This window comes from Phyllostomus discolor, chromosome 5 (genome assembly GCF_004126475.2).
Source record: "Phyllostomus discolor isolate MPI-MPIP mPhyDis1 chromosome 5, mPhyDis1.pri.v3, whole genome shotgun sequence".
In the NCBI taxonomy this organism is placed as follows: domain Eukaryota; kingdom Metazoa; phylum Chordata; class Mammalia; order Chiroptera; family Phyllostomidae; genus Phyllostomus; species Phyllostomus discolor.
Genome location: NC_040907.2, coordinates 125,046,911 through 125,066,328, shown reverse-complemented (window position 1 = coordinate 125,066,328; position 19,418 = coordinate 125,046,911). Strand labels below are relative to the sequence as shown.

Here is a 19,418-nt window from a genome sequence, read left to right as displayed (position 1 = left end):
TTTGGATGGTGTAGCCACTTGTGTCTTAGGACCGTACTTGAAAAGGTCAGCGCCTTTGGGTTGATTTTGCACGTGGGTGATTTTTAAGTAGCTGTCGCTTATCTAAGCTGCCTCCTCCCTCACCATGCAGTTGACGGCAGCTCTTCCTGGACAGGGTGGGGGTGGGGAGAGTCAGATCAAAGCGACAGGGTTCTGGAAGAAGGAGGGTGTGTGAGAGGGGCCAGGTGATTCCTTTTCATCCACTGCTTGTTGGTTTTTAATAAAGAAGTCAAACTCGGTTTGTAGATTTCCCATTAGGGGACAATAAGCTTTTGTAGAGGGAGCCGCTGAATTAGAACTAATAGCAAATGCAGCGCCAGGATCCGGGGAAATATCACCGCTAATAAGTTTCTGGCTCATGCTCTGTCACTGACATTCTCGGTGCCGTTTCGTGCAGCCAAGCAGAAGGCTTAAATCGGCACAATATGGGGCACTCGTGCCGCGCCGGGGGACACCCAGGCAGGCCGTTGGGGCATTAGACGACCCTGGGGCATTAGATGACCGGTGAGCCCTCCCGCAGCTAGCTCACTGAGACTGGGGGGACAGACAGGTCAGCATCGGCCAGTGTGCAGCCCAGAGCCGGGGACCAGATGGGGAAGGAAGAGCGTTCCCTCCCTGACACTCACAGTCCCAGTTGGGATGGGATCTCTGCCCTCCCAAGGGGTGGGCTGCCAGATATCATGCCTCCCTCACTTTCATGTTGGTTCAGCCAGAAGTGACTCCAGCAAGAGGGGTTTGCTGCAGGAGTTTTCCTCTTAGGAGCTCCAATTCTGGGGCAAATGAGGCCCTGGGAGCCTGTATTTGTACTGGGCTTGTGAGGAATGGGGAGAGGGCTCTGAGTCAGGGGAAGGGGGCCGTGCAGGGAAGCTTTCTCCAAGAGGGGAACAGGGATGAATTCTTGTTGAGTGATTGCAAAAGGCACTGGATGGGGATGAGACACTTAAAGGGTAGGAAAGTCTCCCCTGATAGTGGAGAGAGACGGGTGTGGAGGAGCAGGAGGAGACAGAGGCGGCACCTGGGCACCCCTGCCCCCCCCCTCGCTTTGTTCGGCGCCTCAGCCCAGCCCCAGCCCCTGGCCTACTCTCCCTCTCACCTGGCCACTGGCGGAGGCTGGCAGAGGAGGGATTGCTTCAGAAGGGAAGGCAGTGGTCCTGGGCCAGGATCTGCTGGGCGTGGCGGAGCCGTGTTTGTGTATGCGCAGTGGGGCCGGGAGGGTGGGCTGGAAACCACCTGCCCCTGTCCGCATGTCTTCTGGGTTGCGTGGCTCCTTTCTCCCTTCATTTCCAGGCAGGTCCCTAGAGCTTTCCACCATCATCTTGGCAGAGCTGGGGGGAAGGCACGGTGGGCACACCCATCGTGGGGGCCCTCGAGCTAGAGGTGGGGGACCTGGAATGAGCTCGGCGCTCACCTGGAAGGCCGACCAGAGACCCGGGGAGCTGGGAGCTGTAGGCAGTTGCAACTTCTATCTTCTTCCTCCATCTCCCCAGTTCTCACCATCCCTTTCCAGCCCCACATGTTTCCCCAGGGCCTTGAACTATAGCCTAGCCAAGAGCCTGGCCCCCACATGACACCCCACCTGGCTCCAGTCATGCAGTGGGGCCAAGTGTCTCAGTGTCAGCCATTCCCAGCCTCCCCCTGGTGCCAGCCTGGGACAGCTGACCAGCCCCCGATGGCCCCCCGGCTCCTGCCACCTGTCTGTCTCCCTTCCAGGACGAGAATGACAACCCTCCCACCTTCACCAAGCCTGCCTACTTCGTCTCCGTGGTGGAGAGCATCATGGCAGGTACGGGCCCAGGCAGGGGAGGGCGTGAGGGCCCAGATCAGTGTGCACAGCTCCCATAGTGTACAGACCTGATGTCGCACACAGACGCAGAAGGACGATGGCCCTGCCTGTCTGTTCCTCGTGACCAGTGAGGGGAGCCTTTGACATGTCCCGTTATCTGCCAGCCAACGGCTACTTGCTGAGCACCTACTGTGTGCAGATGCTCTGCTAGGCACTTGGTCTCTGTTCTTTGCAGCTTTAGTCTAGCAGGGGAAACGATAATGACAGGCAATTAATTCAACAGCCTTGGTGAAGCAAGAGTGTGCAGAGAGTTCTGGGATTACAAGGCTGTGGGAAGGTCTATGGGCCGTGATGGCCAAACGGGTGACCTTGGAGGGTAGCGTGTGATCCAACGTGAGGACACGTCTAAAGTGCCGGGGCTCAGCTTGCAGACCCAGGGTCATTAGACCCACATGCGGGATCCAGGCTGGCAGCTTCATCATTTCACCCAGAGTGGACATTCTGTAGGGAGAATGTCAGGAATTCCTGTGGCAGCTAGAAGAGTCAGGAAGAGCTGGAAGAGTCGGGGTCAACTAGAGTCAGGGGACAGCTGGAGGAGACAGGAACATCTGACAGAATCTGGAACAGCTGCAGGAGTCAGGAACAGCTGGAGGAATCAGGGACAGCTGCAGGAGTCAGGAACAGCTGTGTCAGGGACAGCTGCAGGAGTCAGGGAGAGCTGCAGGAGTCAGGGACAGCTGGAGGAGTCAGGAACAGCTGGAGGAGTCAGGAATAGCTGGAGGAGTCAGGGACAGCTGCAGGAGTCAGGAACAGCTGGAGGAGTCAGGAATAGCTGGAGGAGTCAGGGACAGCTGCAGGAGTCAGGAACAGCTGGAGGAGTCAGGAATAGCTGGAGGAGTCAGGGACAGCTGGAGGAGTCAGGAACAGCTGGAGGAGTCAGGGACAGCTGGAGGAGTCAGGAACAGCTGCAGGAGTCAGGGAGAGCTGTGTCAGGGGCAGCTGGAGGGCAACCTTCCTCGGCACCCTGAGCCTTCTGCTGAGAGCCTCCTGGCACCTCCCCAGTGCCTGGTGATTTGCTGGGTGGGTGCCAGACCGTGCCCAGCCTACCCTTCCCTGTCCCATCTCAGGCATCCCCTGGAGAATGTCACTGCTGAAGCGGCCCCCTGCATTTCCACCATCCCAGAGATTCTGCCAAGGAGGAGCCTCTGTCATAGCACTTAATCCTCTTCAAAGTTGAATATGCTCAGATAAAGTGGAGTGTCAGGGCCCATCTATCTGTCCTCCTGCCAAGGACAGGACTGAGAGTCAAATCAGAGGCCCCACAGCTATCTGGAAGGGGTCAGAATGACCCCCTGTGCCACAGCACGCTGCCTGGCCCCTTATGCCCCTGGGGACGGCTGACTCCTCAGCACAGCAGTAACCACGGCCTGCACCCTGCATGCTTTCTTCATCTGCGGGGTCCTCGCCAGCAGCCCCACAAACGGGCTCCATAGTTAGACCCATCATACAGAGTGATAGGCTGAGGCTCAGACAGGTCAGGGCACTTGTCAGGGATCCTGCCGGACTCCAGCCTTGCTGTAGTGACTCTAGAGACCCGAACGCTGAACCTTCCCGCCGCTCCACCAGAACTGGAGGCTGGGTAGCAGGAGGGTGCCAGGAGCCCTGGCCGGCTCGGCCACGGGACTAGCTGCTCTTGGGGTCTGGCCAGGGCAGCTGGAAAGGCCGATTCCCTGACCCAGGATTCCACAGAGAAAGAAATGAAGGCGAGGACCTCAGCTAAACATTAAATACAAAATAAAACCCCTTATAAATTCCCCTTGTGAACAAGATGAGACCAAAATTGAATATAATAAAGATAGAATAATTTAATATGGAGCTTTGTTTCTTTTTAACTCCAAGTCAAAGTTGGTCAGACTGAGTGTATTTAAGTGGTAGCCAGGCAGGGAGGGCTGGGGGAGGGGCAGCAGTGAGCAGCAGATGCCACACACACACACACACCCACCCCCCCCCTTGCCTCCCCGTAGGAGCCACGGTGCTGTTCCTGAACGCCACGGACCTGGACGGCTCCCGGGAGTACGGCCAGGACTCCATCATCTACTCCTTGGAGGGCTCCTCCCTGTTTCGGATCAGCGCCCGCTCAGGTGAGCCCCACCCGGCCCTGTGTCTGCGCCTGCGGCTGGCAGTGCCCAGCCCGGGGCACCTCCCTCCCGCAGGGCCCGCGTTTCCGAGCAAGCCAGCTTCCAGTGCCTGGTTTCATCCCTAAAGTGTTCGTTTAAGTGAGATTACTGATCTTACCCCCTCAAAAAAATCCCAACATGAATCTATCCACTAAGAAATGCCTTTCAAGGGTGACAAGTCCTGTCATGCTTAAAATGTGTCCCATTTCACATGCCATTCTCCAGGGACGCCTTTCTTCAAGCCTACATGTCCCCTCCCTCAGCTGGCGACCTCGTTCTTGAGTCCTGACTCCTCTCCCTGCCAGTGTGTGTGCCTCAGTTTCCCCACCTAAAAATGATGATGATCAATTGTGAGAATCCAGTGAGTCACTCAGGGGACAGTCCTAAAGCAGTCCCTCACATAGGAGCACTACCACAATTAGGCTGTTATCGTGATTCTTCTGTTCCCCTCACCCAGGGCCCTCAGCCCTGGCTCTCTGCACAAAGGTGTACCTCTCCTTTCTCCATTGCACTGCATGTCGCCCTCCAGCTCTTGCTCCTCCTCGAAGCTGGGAGGGAATCGGGGCAGAAAGAAGCAGTGAGAGACTCCAGGCTTTTCATCGAGAAGCTGGGGAGGAGCACTCGTGTTCATTCAGATACCAGTGGGAGTCTGCCAGTGCTGCGCTGGGCGCCGTGCTGCAGGACAGAGTGAAACGAGGCCCGGCCCTCCGAGTTCTAAGTCAGCCGAGCGGGCACATGGATGTCCACACCTCAGTACCCGCTTCTGCATGATGTAAGGGGCCGCAGGTGCCAGACAAGCCAACCCCGAATCTCAGTGGCTCAACACAACAGGAATTCTAACTCCACAGCAGTCCAGTGCCATGTTCAGGGGATAGCCTTCCATGTGGTGATTCTGGGACCCAGGTCCCTCCTGTGTAGTGGTCCAAGGTCACTGCAGGAGGGAAAAGGGAGCATGGAGCATTGTGTAAGGAGATGCTTATGGGCCAGACCCGGAGGCGACACACATCACTTGTGCCCACATCCTATTGGCCAGAACAAGGTAATGGTCCTGCCTAGATGCAAGGAAAGCTGGAACACAGTCCCTGGCCCGGCAGCCACTTCGCAGCAATCTTTCTAGCCTGGGAAGGGAGCGGTATTCTTTGGCAAACATTGCCCTCTCTGCCAGGGGTGATCAGGGGCCGGCGGGGCACTACCTCTTCCTGTCGCCGCTACCTTCCTGATCGAAATCTGCCTTCAGTCCCTTTGATCCCTTTCCCGGGGGCTGGGGGAGCAGATGGCTATGCTGATGTGTGCCAAGGCTGAACACTGGAGGGCCACCCCCAGCCTGTCTCTCCACCTCTGACAGAACAGAGGCCTTCCTCCCTGCTCGCAGGAGCGTTGCCCTCAGCGGGCCTCCACTTTTGGGGGGCCCTGAGGAGGAGCAGGGGCACTAGCCAGGTGCTCAGTGCTGTTGTCAGCTCTGACGAGATCATCCCGTTTCACTTTCCTCACCACCCTGTGAGGCAGATGCTAGCATTATCCCCGTTTTCCAGATGAGGAAACCCAGGCACAGGAGAAGGTAACTTGACTGAGGGCTCGCAGAGCCTGAACTGCTGACTCCAGAGCACAGGCTTTAACTGCTTCATTGTCAAAAGCCACGTCAGAGTCTCACGCCACCCCCCAGGTACCACGGCGGGCACATTGACCTTTCAGCGCCCCCCACCACCCCCCCACCCCCGGGGACCCCTCTCCACCCCAGGGCTTCCAGTAATGACAAGGACGTTTTTCTGCTGCTCCTTCAGTTCCAAAGGTGTAAGCATTTTCTTCTTAGCTCTTGGGTCCCATTAGCCAAGCCCACTTCACAAAGGCGGCCTTAATTGGATCTAATTCCCCAGACAAGAAGAGCCATCTATCATGCCGACAAGTTCATGTTTAAAACTTTTTAGAGATTAATTTCTCCCTCGCCCTGCCAATTAGTCAACACCACCCCACCAAGGATCACGTCCAGGCGGGTAGACCTCGACCAAGCTTTCGTTCCAGGCCTTACCCCTGCGCTGCCCCGTCCCCCACCCCCAGCTCCCTTCTGGGCCCTGCACCGGCCTGGAGGAATGCAGCATGGAGGGGAGGACGATGTGACGGTGGAAGGGGTCCCAGCACCATCTGGCGCAGCTCCCTTATTCCACGATAGATAAACCAAGCACAGAGAAGCCACTGGCCCCAGGTCACACAGCTCAGGCAGTGGGATAAAAAGTCTCTGCCCTTGGAGAACTCTCACAGAAGAAAACGAGCCTCTTCTGAGTGTGGGGAGCTTCACCTACAGTCATTGAATCCTCACGACAGCTCAGATTCAAAGGCACACTCATCTTCATCATACAAATGAGAAAACCGACGCTCAAAGAAATTAAGTAACTTTCCCAAGGCCCTGGAACAGGCCGTGATCCAAATTCAGACCTGAGTCTCGCTGTCCTCGCAGCACAGGCACTTCCCCATGGCCCAGGCGAGTGGCAAGTGGCCCTGCTACCAATCGTGTGCTGAGGCCAGCGGGCACTGGCGCACACCTGCTGGGATCACCAGCGGCAGCACCTCTTCCCGCTGCCATGTTCAATGCCATCAAGTTGGTAGTTTATTTCATTAACATATTTTATTGGTTATGCCATTACAGTTGTCCCATTTTTTTCTCCCCTTTATCCCCTTCCACCCCACCTCCCACCAGCATTCCCCCCTTGAGTTCATATCCATGGGTCATACATATAAGTTCTTTGGCTTCTCCATTTCCCATATTATTCTTAACCTCCCCCTGTCTATTTGGTACCTACCACTTATGCTTCTTATTCCCTGCGCCTTTTCCCACATTCTCCCCCCTCCCCCTTCCCACCAATAACCCTCAATGTTATCTCCATTTCTGCAATTCTGTTCCTGTTCTAGTTGTTTGCTTAGTTTGCTTTTGTTTTTGTTTTTTTTTTAGGTTCAGTTGTTGATAGTTGTGAGCTTATTGTCTTTTTAGTGTTCATATTTTTTATCTTCTTTTTCTTAGATAAATCCCTTTAACATTTCATATAACAAGGGCTTGGTGATGATAAATTCCTTTCACTTGACCTTATCTGAGAAGCACTTTATGTGCCCTTCCATTCTAAGTGAAAGCTTTGCTGGATAGAGTAATCTTGGATGTAGGTCCTTGCCTTTCATGACTTGGAATACTTCTTTCCAGCCCCTTCTTGCCTGTAAGGTCTCTTTTGAGAAATTAGCTGACAGTCTTATGGGAACTCCTTTATAGGTACTGTCTCCTTTTCTCTTGCTGTTTCTAAGATTCTTTCCTTATTTTTAATCATGGGTAATGTAATTATGATGTGCCTTGGTGTGTTCTTCCTTAGGTCTAACTTCTTTGGGATTCTCTGAGCTTCCTGGACTTCCTGGGGATCTATTTCCTTTGCCAGATTGGGGAAGTTCTCTTTCATTATTTGTTCAAATAAATTTTCAATTTCTTGCTCTTCCTCTTCTCCTTCTGGCACCCCTGTGATTTAGATGTTAGAATGTTTAAAGTTGCCCTGGAGGTTCCTAAGCCTCTCCTCATTTTTTTTTTTTAAATTCTTGTTTCTTCATTTTATTGTGGTTGAATGTTTATTTCTTCCTTCTGCTCCAAATCATTGATTTGAGTCCCGGTTTCCTTCCCATCTCTGTTGGTTCCCTGTGCATTTTCCCTCATTTCATTTCTCATAGCCTTCACTTTTACCTCCATTTTGCAACCATAGTTAACCATTTTTGTGAGCATCCTGATTACCACTGTTTTGATCTGTCCATCTGATAGGTTGGCTATTTTTTCATCACTTAGTTCTCTTTTTGGAGCTTTGATCTGTTCTTTCATTGGGCCATAATTTGTTATCTCGTTGTGCCTGTTAACATTGTAAGTGGCAGAGCCTTAGCTATTCACCATGGTGGGGCAACCCACGTCCCTGTGTTGTGCTGCTGTATGTTGGAGAGGGAACAATCCCTCTTGCTCTGCCCTTGGCCAGTTTTCAGTCACTTCCCCCACTACCCACAAGAAAATTGGGCCCTTCTGGTGCTGATTCCCTAGTGGGTTGGCTTGTATACATTCTAGGACCCTGTGGGTCTCTCCAGTGAACTCTCCTGTGAAGCTGGGAGTTTCTCCCACTGCCTCAACCCCCACAGATTTTTATAGCCAGAGGTTTTGAGGCTTTATTTCCCTGTGCTGGAACCCTGGGTTTTGAGGTCTGTCTCACTCTCCAGTCGTTCCTCCTGGTTTATCTGCACACAAATGTGGGACTGCCAGGTCCTCCAGCTGTCACCTTCCTGCGCATCCTCTCCACCCCAGCTGCCCTCCACGCCTCCTACCAGTCTGGATGAATGTTTCTTCTTTAATTCCTCCTTGGTTGTTGGACAACCATACAGTTTGATTTTCTGTCAGTTCTGGTTATTTTTTGTTTTTAAATTTATTGTTGTCTTTCTTTTGGTTGTTCAAGGAAGCAAAGTGTATCTACTTATGCCTTCTTCCTGGACAGAAGTGAGCTGATAGTCTAAAATGGGCCCTGGTGGGAATGTTTACACCATGGAAGTTGGCAAACGCCTTTTTTTGGGGGGGAGGGGGGCTGGGTATCAAATAGCTACCAGCACTGCACTGCCAGGCTGATGGTCATGTGTTTGTTGGACCAAAATACAAAGAGAAGCCAAAACACAGCCTGACAAAAGTTGTGGTCAATTTTAAATGTATATCTTTAGTAGGATCACTGGTTTGTAAAATTTCAAGGAAATATAATTATGTTACTCTCAGGTAATTAAGAAAACTATTTTATAACCCTTCTCAGTGAGTGATAAATTGCACTGCCCAGTGGCGAGTCACAAGTCGCAGCATGCGTGAAACACTCAGCGTGTCTTGGCCTGCGGCTGTGTTTCTGTGACCGCACGGGTAAATCATGCCCAGCACTGGCCTCAGCTCTCCATGATGACGAGGTTCACCCCACAGCAGCCCGATGAGGCAGGTCCTGTCCCTGCTCCCTTTTGACTAGCTGAGGAAACTGAGGCACACAGACTTGGAGAAACTAGTCCTAAGTGATAAAGCTAATAAGATAATGTCAAAAGTCCGAGAGGTCCTTGGTATCTGAGCTTGAAGCCAAATGGCCCTCCTGCCCTGTTTTCCAGCCACCAACCCCATAATTGGCCTTGATTTTCCCACATTTGAAGATGCCTCCTCATCACGGGGCGATATTGCCCAGCTCTGGGGCTCAGTTCCCCAGACACGGATGCTGGATGCGAGCCCTCCCTTCGCCCCAGCCTATATGCACTCCCATGCACACCGCCAGATCGTTTGGTCTTACACGCATCCCTCTTTCATACCGTTTCTCTCTCCTTCCTCCTTTCCTTCCTCCTTTCCTTCCTCCCTCCTTCCCTCCCTGATCTCTCCCTGGGCCACCTGAACCCTCTCTCACACGCCCACCTCTTCTGCAGGTGAAATCACCACCACCTCGCTGCTCGACCGCGAGACCAAGGCTGAATACATCCTCATCGTACGAGCAGTGGACGGGGGTGTGGGCCACAACCAGAAAACTGGCATTGCCACTGTGAGTGCCTTCTCCTCCTTTACTCCCCAGCCCACCTTCAGGCTGCACCTCTAGGCCTCTAGGCACTTCATCTAGTGCAGTGAGGGTAGCAGCTACCAACTCTCTGTCAGCCAAGGTCAGCCCTGGGGTCACTGCAGCTGTGGGAAAAAAGGCACTCCCGGCTGGGACGTGGGGGCAATCAGAGAATTAAATATTTCCTCCTCTGCACCTAAAAGGCCAGCTGGTCAGGCAGGAGAAGGCAGAAGACCCACAGGCCCTCCCCATGGGCCCCTACAGGAACAGGTGTTTCTGCCAGGAAGAGTGGCTCAGAGCAGGAAGCAGTGCCCCTGGAGGGTCCCTGGGGCTTGTCACCACCCGACCCCTAGCCCTGTGATACTGAGAAACGATGCCTGGGTTGCCCTGCCGTGAGCAAGTAGGACCCATGAAGGCCCAACGCCCCCATACAAGGCCATGTCACTCCAGCAAGGTGTCTCGAGGTGGGGAGCTAGAGGAAGGACGACTGAGGGTCCTCACTGGGCTCTGGCTGCAGAAGAGAATGGGGGAGGCAAGAAGCAATAAACCCCCCTGTGGGAAAGGAAGCAGGAAGGCCGGCAGACACCTCCCCCCACCCTCGGTCTTTGCTTGCTTTCTTTGGCTCTCCCTGGGGTCCCCTCTTCTGACCTCTCCCCGTTGCCCCCACCCTACCCACAGCATTTGCCCTGAGCCACTACCCCAGCATTGCTGGCCAGACAGGCTGGGATTTGTATTGCCTGGCCAGAGACTTGGCAGAAAATCCCCAGTGCCTTATTCAGTCACAGGAGGCCCCTGCTAATAGGATTCAGAGCTCTATAAATTATTTACCTGGTGACAGGTGAGCTGGGAAATTGCTTGGCTTATAGCTGAGTCTGGGAAGCTCAAGGAATTGAGACCCCACCCTAAACCCCCCATCCTGTCAATCACCTTTAGGCAAGGCTGGGGGTGGGGGAGTGACAAGTCCCAGGTCACAGGAAGGATTTCAGGGGTCATCTCATCTTTTCCTCTGCCTCCTAATGGGACAGCACCTGAGCCCTCTGAAGGGTCCTGGCTTCATACTGTCCTTGAAAGCCCAGGCCCTCACCTGAGACACCCCCCAAAGGGGGTGGAGTCTATGGAATTAATGCCATAATGCTCCATAGGCATCTGAGTACATCCCCCTCGTGGGCGCTGTCCGTGTGCAGCCCAGCTGCATGTGTCCCACAGCGCCCCTTGTGGCTTCGTAGGTCAACATCACCCTCCTGGACATCAACGATAACCACCCCACCTGGAAGGACGCCCCCTACTACATCAACCTGGTGGAGATGACCCCTCCAGACTCTGACGTGACCACGGTAAGTGGTGGTGGGGCAGTAGAGCTCCCGGTCTGCCCTTCCCAGGGGCCTCTGCCCTTCCCACATGAGGGCTGTGGGCCTGCCCATGGGGGTGGATGGACTTCATGTTTCCCTCGGAGCCAGCTCTTGGAGCCAAGCTCTAGGAGCTCTCTTGCATGGCGAAGGGTAGTCAGAGGTCAGGGGACAGCCCTCATCCAGTCTTCAGCGACACTGGGCTTCAGCTTTGTCCAAGGGAGTACAGGCATTCCACGGACCATTCCAGGGGACATAGGGCTGGTTCAGCTTATAGCCCTAAGAACCCCAGACTCTGGCGACACCCCCAGGACAGCCTCCACCTCTCCTGGCAAGGCACAGGCCCCTTCCTCAAGGTGCACAAGCTTCAGCTCTGCCCTCAGCACCATTCCTTCACTGTTTCTGTCACCATAGCTACTTGAATCAGCAGGCCCCAGGGCTGCCCCAGTAGGGGCTGAAGTTCACCTGGGGGCTTCCTGGTATGGGATGGTCCAGGTGTGCACAGACCCCTGTGCACGCTGCGTGTGTACACATCCAAGTGCTGTGAGCAGGGGCATGACTCGGGGTGGGGAGGGGGAGACATGGCTGAAGCCTTTGGGTATCTAGAATGGAGACCAGTGTCCTGGAGAAGCTGAGGAAAGTCAGGGATGAGCACCCCACTTTTGTGACCCCCTTTCCTTTTCCTCCCCTATACTGGTGCCCCATTTGGTCTCACCTGGGGAGACTTACCCCCAGTGTCCCCCACCATAGCCACCCAGTCAGCCTGTGAGGGACAGGAACCTAGAGCTCATGGCAATCCTACTTATTGAATGTCGGAACGTGCCCGGCACAGTGCTGGGGTTTTCTCATGAAGCCTTCTTATTCGTGTGACCACTGCACATGGCAGATGGACTCCTTGCTCCCAGTGTACTATGGGAGACCCTGAGACTTAGAGTTTGAGGGGTTTGCCCCAAGTCCCTGAGCCAGGACTCACACCCAGCCCTGTCTGCCTCTGAAACTACCTAGCCCGACAGCCTCATCTCTCTGCTGGCTCGGGGCTGCCCTGCAGGTGGTCCGGGTCCTGAGAGCCTGGGGAGCTTGGGTGGGCTAGGGTGGGGGAAGGGATGGTAACCCTCACCTCCAGTCCTCCAGCAAGGCGGCCCTACCCTGCACTCAAGCAGTCTTAGGCTGGCAGTGCCCGCCCGTACTCTTCATCAGCCACAGCCATAGTGACAAAGTCCACCTGAGTCTTGATGGGAGAGGATGACAACCGGGAGGGAGGGAGGGAGGGAGGGAGGGAACCTTCACACCTGCCCTATCCTCTTTTCTTTGTGTTCAAAATCTGAATGGTTCTCAACTGGTGGGCAAGTCCCCTCCCCAAGATTCCAGTAGGGCAGGGGTGAGGAATCTGGAACAGGTGGTTTTTCAAAACCTTGCTGGGAGAGGGAACTCCTTTTAGCCCAGGGCCAGCTTAGGAAACCATTTCCCTGTGCCTTTCCAGGCACTCTCTAGGACTCCAGATCTGATGGGCACTCTCTGCTGCCACCTCGTGGGCACTTGGGTTCTAGCCCTGGACAAGCTGAGCCAGAGATCCCAAGGGCTGGGTTTGGTTGCCTACCTCAGAACACCTGAACTCTTCCCTTTGCTTTATATTTCTGGGAAATTCTTCCCACAGGGAATTGAGAGGCAAGTGAGGGAGGTGTCCCTGGGAAAAAGTGGCTATGTGAGTGACCAGGCAGGGCCACCATTAGTGAGGAGTCCACCTGCTGGACAAAATGAATAAGTCTGCTGGGTTGGGACGGCACTTGGCATTGGGCTTTTCCCAGATCTGGTACCCAGTGGCCTTGTCTGGGTCCCCAGTCTTTTCTCACATTCTTCTGAACCATGAGCAGGCGTACACAATGGGCCTGCTACCCAGCACCTCCTCACTCTCAAGGAAACCTCAACATAGCCTCAGTGAGCACCTACTATGTGCCAGGCCCCATGCTAAGCAGGCTCAGGAGTACAGGAAGCAACAGTGCTTCTGCTCTGCCCTCAGGGACTTTCATGACCCTCTTTTGCTCAAACTCACCACTGGGTCCCATCTCACCTTGTGTAAAAGCTAGAGTCCCTATCAGGCCTATGTAGCCAGCAAGATCTGCCCTAGCTTTGTCCGTTCCCTGGGAAACGGACATGTGAGCCGCCCACCCCTCAACACAGACTGGACATGCCTATGACTCCCCAGCTCAGGGCAGCCACAGGGCAGGGACCCTCAAGCTTGTCCATGACCCATGGCAGTGTTTGAGACCTGAAAAAGAATGGAGGGCCTCGGAAGTTCAAAAGGAAAAGAGCAAAATCAGAATTAAAACTTACGCGAAACAGCTACCAAATACAGGGTCCAGCACAAATAATGCCCTTTATTATTACAAAATCACGAGCATGTGATTTTGTATCATGACAGTATCACACCATGTGACATTTTAGGTGAAATGTCCAAATGGCTGTCCATCTCATGCAACACACTCACCTACCCCATCAACCATTCTCAGTGGCGTTACTTCTGCCGGACCCTGTGTGCCAGGGGTGTCACATCAGCCTCTCAGCTGCCTTTAAAGGGCCGGTTATAATTTTAACTCCTTAACAGTTAAGGAGTAGTTACGTTTATACAGTCCTAAAATTATTGCAGCCCTTTGAAGGCAACTGCGAGGCTGATGTGGCCCCCGGTGAAAATGAGTTTGACACCCTTGCTGTATATTATGGCAACTTTAGTAACTGTGAAATTTAGTATTTATAAAAATTTCATTACATTTGACTTCTGGCCAAGATGGAGGTATAGGTAGACACACTGTGCCTCCTCACACAACCAAAAGAAGGACCACAACAACTTTAAAAAAAGAAAAACAACCAGAACTGACAGAAAATTGAACTGTATGGAAGTTTGACAAACAAGGAGTTAAAGAAGAAACATCCATCCAGACCAGTAGGAGGGGTGGAGACAGGCGGCTGGGTGGGGAGGACTCACGGCATGGCAGCAGCTGGTGGACTCAGGGAGGCGGTGGCTGGCAGAGCGGGCAGTCCCACATTCACCTGCAGATAAACCGGGAGGAACAGCTGGAGTTCAAGACAGACCACACAACCCAGGGTCCCAGCGCGGGGAAATAAAGCCTCAAACCTCTGATTGAAAACACCTGTGGGGGTTGAGGCAGTGTGAGAGACTCCTAGCCTCACAGAAGAGTTTGTTAGAGAGACCCACAGGGTCCTAGAACATACACAAACCCACCCACCTGGGAATCAGCACCAGAAGGGCCCACTTTGCTTGTAGGAAGTGGGAGAAGTGACAAAACTGTCAGAGAGCAGAGCAAGTGGCACTGTTCCCTCTCGGGCCCCTCCCCCACATATAGCGTCACAACCCAGCTACTGGGTTGCCCCACCCTGGTGAACATCTAAGGCTCTGCCCCTCACTATGTAACAGGCGCACTGAGGAAAAAAAATGGCCCAAATGAAAGAACAGATCAGAGTTGTATGTAGAAATAATATAACTAAGCGATGAAGAGATAGCCAACCTGTCAGATGCACAGTTCAAAACACTGGTAATCAGGATGCTCATAGAATTGGTTGAATTTGGTTCCAAATTTGATGAAAAAATGAAGGCTATGCTAAGTGAAATAAAGGAAAATGTACAGGGAACAGTGATGGGAAGGAAACTAGGATTCAAATCAATGGTATGGACCAGAAGGAAGAAAGAAACAAACCAAACAGAAAAGAAGAAAGAAACAAGAATTCAAAAAATGAGGAGAGGCTTAGGAACCTCCAGGACATCCTTAAACATTCCAATATCCAAATTATAGGGATACCAGAAGGAGAAGAGGAAAAGCAACAAGTGGAAAAGTTATTTGGATGAAAACTTATTTGGAAAGGTATTTTGGATGAATAATAAAGGACAATTTCCCCAATCTGGCAAAGGAAATAGACTTTCAGGAAGTCCAGGAAGCTCAGAGAATCCCAAAGAAGTTAGACCCAAGGAGGGACATGCCAAGGCACATCATAATTATCTTACCCAAGATTAAAAATAAGGAGAGAATCTTAGAAACAGCAAGAGAAAAAGAGACAATTACCTACAAAGGAGTTCCCATCAGACTGTCAGCTGATTTCTCAAAAGAGACCTTACAGGCAAGAAGGGGCTGGAAAGAAATATTCCAAGTCATGAAAGGCAAGCACCTACATCCAAGATTGTTCTATCCAGCAAAGCTTTCACTTAGAATGGAAGGGCAGATAAAGTGCTTCTCAGATAAGGTCAAGTGAAAGGAGTTTATCATCACCAAGCCCTTACTATATGAAATGTTAAAGGGAGTTATCTAAGAAAAAGAAGATAAAAAATATGAACAGTAAAATGACAGCAAACTCACAGTTATTAACAATCACACCTAAAACAAAAACAAAAGCAAACTAAGCAAACAACTAGAACAGGAACAGAATCACAGAAACGGAGATCACATGGAGGGTTAGCAACAGGGGAGTGGGAAAGGAGAGAGGGGGAAAAGGTACAGAGAATAAGTAGCATAGATGGTGGGTAGAAAATAGTCAGGGGGAGGTTAAGAATAATATGGGAAATGTAGAAGCCAAAGAACTTGTATGTATGGCCCACAGACATGAACTAAAGGGGGGAATTCAGGTGGGAGGGGGTGTGTAGGGGGAAGGGGAGTAAAGGGGGGGAAATGGAACAACTGTAATAGCATAATCAATACGATGTATTTTTAAAAAATTTCATTACATTTGAGAGCAAATTACAGTCAAACCTCGGTTCTCAAACAGTTTGGTCTCGACGGAGTTGCTCGCAGCAGAAGTGTCTCGGCTGCTGACAGAGCCGCAGGCCTGCACTCGCCCGGCCGCGCTCTCACGCCGACGCCGTGGGATCCCTCACGTCACTGGGCGACAGACAGGAGATTCAGTTTTCAAACAAATCACCTCTTGAACAGTTTTCCAGGACAAATTAAGTTTGAGAACCGAGGTCCCACTGTATAGGTTCGATTTTCTAGAATTTTTTAGAGTTTTCCAGAAATACCTGGAATTTCCAGTTGTGAATGGTTGCCAGGAAACCAGAAGTCAAAGAGCCCACACGTTAATTGAGTTTGTCAGAGGAAAATAATTTCAAAAGGAATAGTTGTACAAATTCTTTCAAACCTCATAGCCATGAAGTATATGTGCGTCTACATATGTGGGCATGTGTTCATACCTCTGAGGGGCCCCCTGCCAAGGCCCCCGGTGGCCCTGGCGAGGGGGGCACTGTTGCTGAGGTGTGAGCGGGGGAGGCCGCAGTGCAGGGCGCAGCTAGCCCGCAGGTGACATCAAGGAGGTGGTGGTATTGAAGGGAGGCTGACCCACCTCCTGACTCATCCCCCACCGCCCTTCTCACACCCGCCACACCCCTCGCACCCTACATACATGCTGGCCTTTCAGTTTCTGAACTCACCGAGCTCTGGCCCACCTCAGAGCCGCTGCACGAGATCTCTGCCCTCTCACCTGCCAGCCCACAAGCCACCCCGGCTCCCAGAATGCTCTTCTTCCTCCACTCCCCCAGCTCTGCTCTTTCGATGGCTGCCTCGTTCTCCTCCCATCTCCCAGATCAAAATGCCACCTCCACGGAGAGGCCCTCCTTGACTACCCTGCCTAACATAACTCTGGCCCTCTCCATATGGCTTCTTTCAGAGCTGGCCCCCAAACCCGGGTTTGTTTGTTCATTTCTTTGTAAGAGGCAGTATAGCCTAGTGATTCAATGGGCAGCCTCTGGTACCAAAATGTCTTAGACTCGAATCTTAGCCATACCACTTGCTGGCTGTGTGACCTTGGGCAAGTTACTCAGCCTCGCTGTGCTCCAACCTTTTCATCTAGAAAACAGGGTAGTTAGCCACCAGAAAGAGCTGTGGTTTGCGCTGCGAAAGCCACAATACATGAAGCACACTGGCACATGGTGAGTGATCGGTAAAGGGCAGCTGTTGTCGCCATGACCTGCCTCCCTTGCTGGAGTCACATCTGTCTTGTGCACTGTTGAGCCCCTGTTCCTAGCACAGTACCAGGCCATTGCAAGTGCTCGAAATATTTGTGAATGAAAGCGGCTGAAGGACGTACTTTCCTTCCCCGGTTCCACCAGGTCAGGTTGGGTCTTCCTCGTCAGATGCAGACTAGGATGTGAGCCAGACTCTCCCAAGGGCCCCCTCAAGGGGGCACAAGCCCTGGAGTCTGAGTCAGGGGCCACCTGGATGACTTTTCAGAGACTGTGTGCAGGCGAGTGTATGCCTGCATTCAGGTGCACTCAGGGTTGGCCAAGCGTGTGTGCCCGTGTGAGCCCGTGTGCACTGACAGTGTCCACCGCACAGGTGTGAGCTCGCACAGCAACTGTACTCTGCCTGCAAGGGACGTTTTGGCCCCACTCTGCGTCCTGCCTCCTGCAGTCTGCTTCAAGGACCTGGCTGATGGGCATTGATTTAGAGCCTTTCAAAGCCCTCCAGCAAAATAAAGGAGAGGGGAGAGGGAGAGATTAGTCCCGTCAGGCCGGGAGAAAAATGACGAGAGCGTGAAATGGGAAATGAATGAGGGCAGAGCAGTGAGTCTCCACAATCGCCCAGCAGGGAGCCCTCGGGGTCACAGCCTGCTGCCCGCTCCTGTGCCCTGACGCTGCCTCCTGGTGAGCGGGAACCGGCCCACTGGCCAGATACCGGCACCCACCCCCTACTGGTAGCACTCAGAAGCAGCTGCCCCAGGTGCCCTCAGGCACTTAGCGCGGAGGAGGGGAGAGGAGAAGCGGCCCCTCCCCCCATGTGAACTTATCCCGGGGTGTCCAGCAACAGGCTGCTGGCGTGGAACAGGCCGCTTAGCTGCGCTGCACCTCAGTTCTCCCGACCGGAAAGATGGGGGTAAGAACTGTCTGCCTCCTGCAGTTGGAGAGAAAACTGTTGCAGAAATGCAGGGCTTGCTGGTCTCCTCTACCCACCAGCAGGACGCTGCCTGACTAGAGCCACACCTGGATGCCTGGGAGCCCCATCTCCCATTGTCAGCACAGGAGTGGTGGGGTCCCCCTTTAGCGACAGGGCAAACTGAGGCAGCATGCCAGGCACAGTGAGGGCTCCTCAGGCGGAAGGCTACCTGCCCCACCCGGCCCTGTGGGGCAGTAGACAAGGGAGGGAGGACTGGGCTGAGCTGGCTGGGAAGGGAGCAGGGTCGAATCCCACTCTGCCACAGAGAGGCCTGGGGTGGCCCAGGGTTCGGTGTCGGCATCGGCCTCTCTCAGGGGCAGACGGGAGCCCTTGGCCAGAGTGGCCAATCTGTCTGTTCTGGTCTGGTGGCCCCAGAGACACCTCGGCTGGGGATTAAGCCAGAGGAGGAACAGATTCTGCTGCCAAAGCACAAAAGGCCCCACATCAAGTAAGATAAAGGAGCTGACGAGGCTGGGCTGTCATCGCCAAGTGTCCTGGAGTGAAAAATGAGACTGTCTTGATGCAGCCCCAGGGACTACAGCTGCCCCTGCCCCCACTGATCCTGTCCCTTCTGGTGCACAGTGGGCCTGTAGCACAAAGTGGGTGGGCAGAGGGATGGGTGCCACTGCCTTCCTGGGACCCTAGGGGGCTTGCTGATGGGCCCCAGGGCTGGTGCCGTGTGAGCTTGAGTCTGACCTGTGCCTCTCTCAGTTCTGCTTTCCCCTGATGGGAGGTAGATGGCTGGAGACGTTCCCTGCAGAGCCGGGGGTGGGCGGGCCTGGGGAACTGGGAGAGAGCAGCCTGTGGGGTTTGTGGCCCTGGGTTAGCAGGGTGCTGAGGTCGATCCCTTCATGGGGTGGGGATACCAGCGGGGAACCAAGGCGGGGCTGGAAAGTTAAAGGGGCCAGAGTATCTGGGACCCCTATCCCGAGACCCTGCCCCCTGGGGAATGGCGTTCCCCACCTCCAGGGAGACAGCCCACTCCCTCCTCCAGCATCCCCCTCCCCCGGCATCCCCCTCCCCCAGCCCCATGGCTCTCCCAAGTTGCTGGACCCACCTCCAAACTGGGTGGCTTGTCCATGGGTCCCTCCCCACACCCTGTCATCTTTGCTGTCACAGAGTCTGATTGTCTTCACATCACCTCACTATCAAAAGCTCCAAAAGAGGAAGAGTGGATTTAATGAGAAGGACCCCAGTTCCCAAAATCCAGGGTTTTGAGTCCTTCCAAAAACTCGGCCAGGGGTTTCCAGCCCTTCTCAGCCTCACCCTGAAGAGCTCCATGGTTGTGGACCTCCTGGGGCCCCTGTCTCCCCAAAGCCCATGAACATGTTACCCCACAAATCTGGATGGGAAGGACCCTAAAGACGTTCTGGCAGTGAGGGACCCAGAGCCACTTCCTGGCTAGGGGACTTAGGGAGCCTTGCTGAGCCTCATCTGTGAAATGGGCATAATTGTAGGAATCCACCCCATAATTAATTCACAATATGTAGAGCAGGCCTGGCATTTATGAGATGTTGGGAGCCTCCTATAAGCTGGTATGCGCTAGGTGTTGCTTTTAAGACGAGAAGACCGAGGTTTAA

General features: G+C 53.5%; 1 protein-coding gene across 4 annotated transcripts in view; it reads left to right on the top strand.

Moving 5' to 3' along the window:
* The window catches only part of CDH23 (cadherin related 23), a 410,614-nt gene that overhangs the window by 286,339 nt on the left and 104,857 nt on the right, over positions 1-19,418 (top strand). For all 4 annotated transcript variants that reach the window (XM_028511340.2, XM_036026831.1, XM_028511341.2 and 1 more), the window contains 4 exons: positions 1,750-1,822; positions 3,847-3,963; positions 9,439-9,551; positions 10,790-10,897. In XM_028511340.2, coding sequence (XP_028367141.1) covers positions 1,750-1,822; positions 3,847-3,963; positions 9,439-9,551; positions 10,790-10,897 — 411 coding nt within the window. The remainder of the gene's footprint in view (positions 1-1,749; positions 1,823-3,846; positions 3,964-9,438; positions 9,552-10,789; positions 10,898-19,418) is intronic.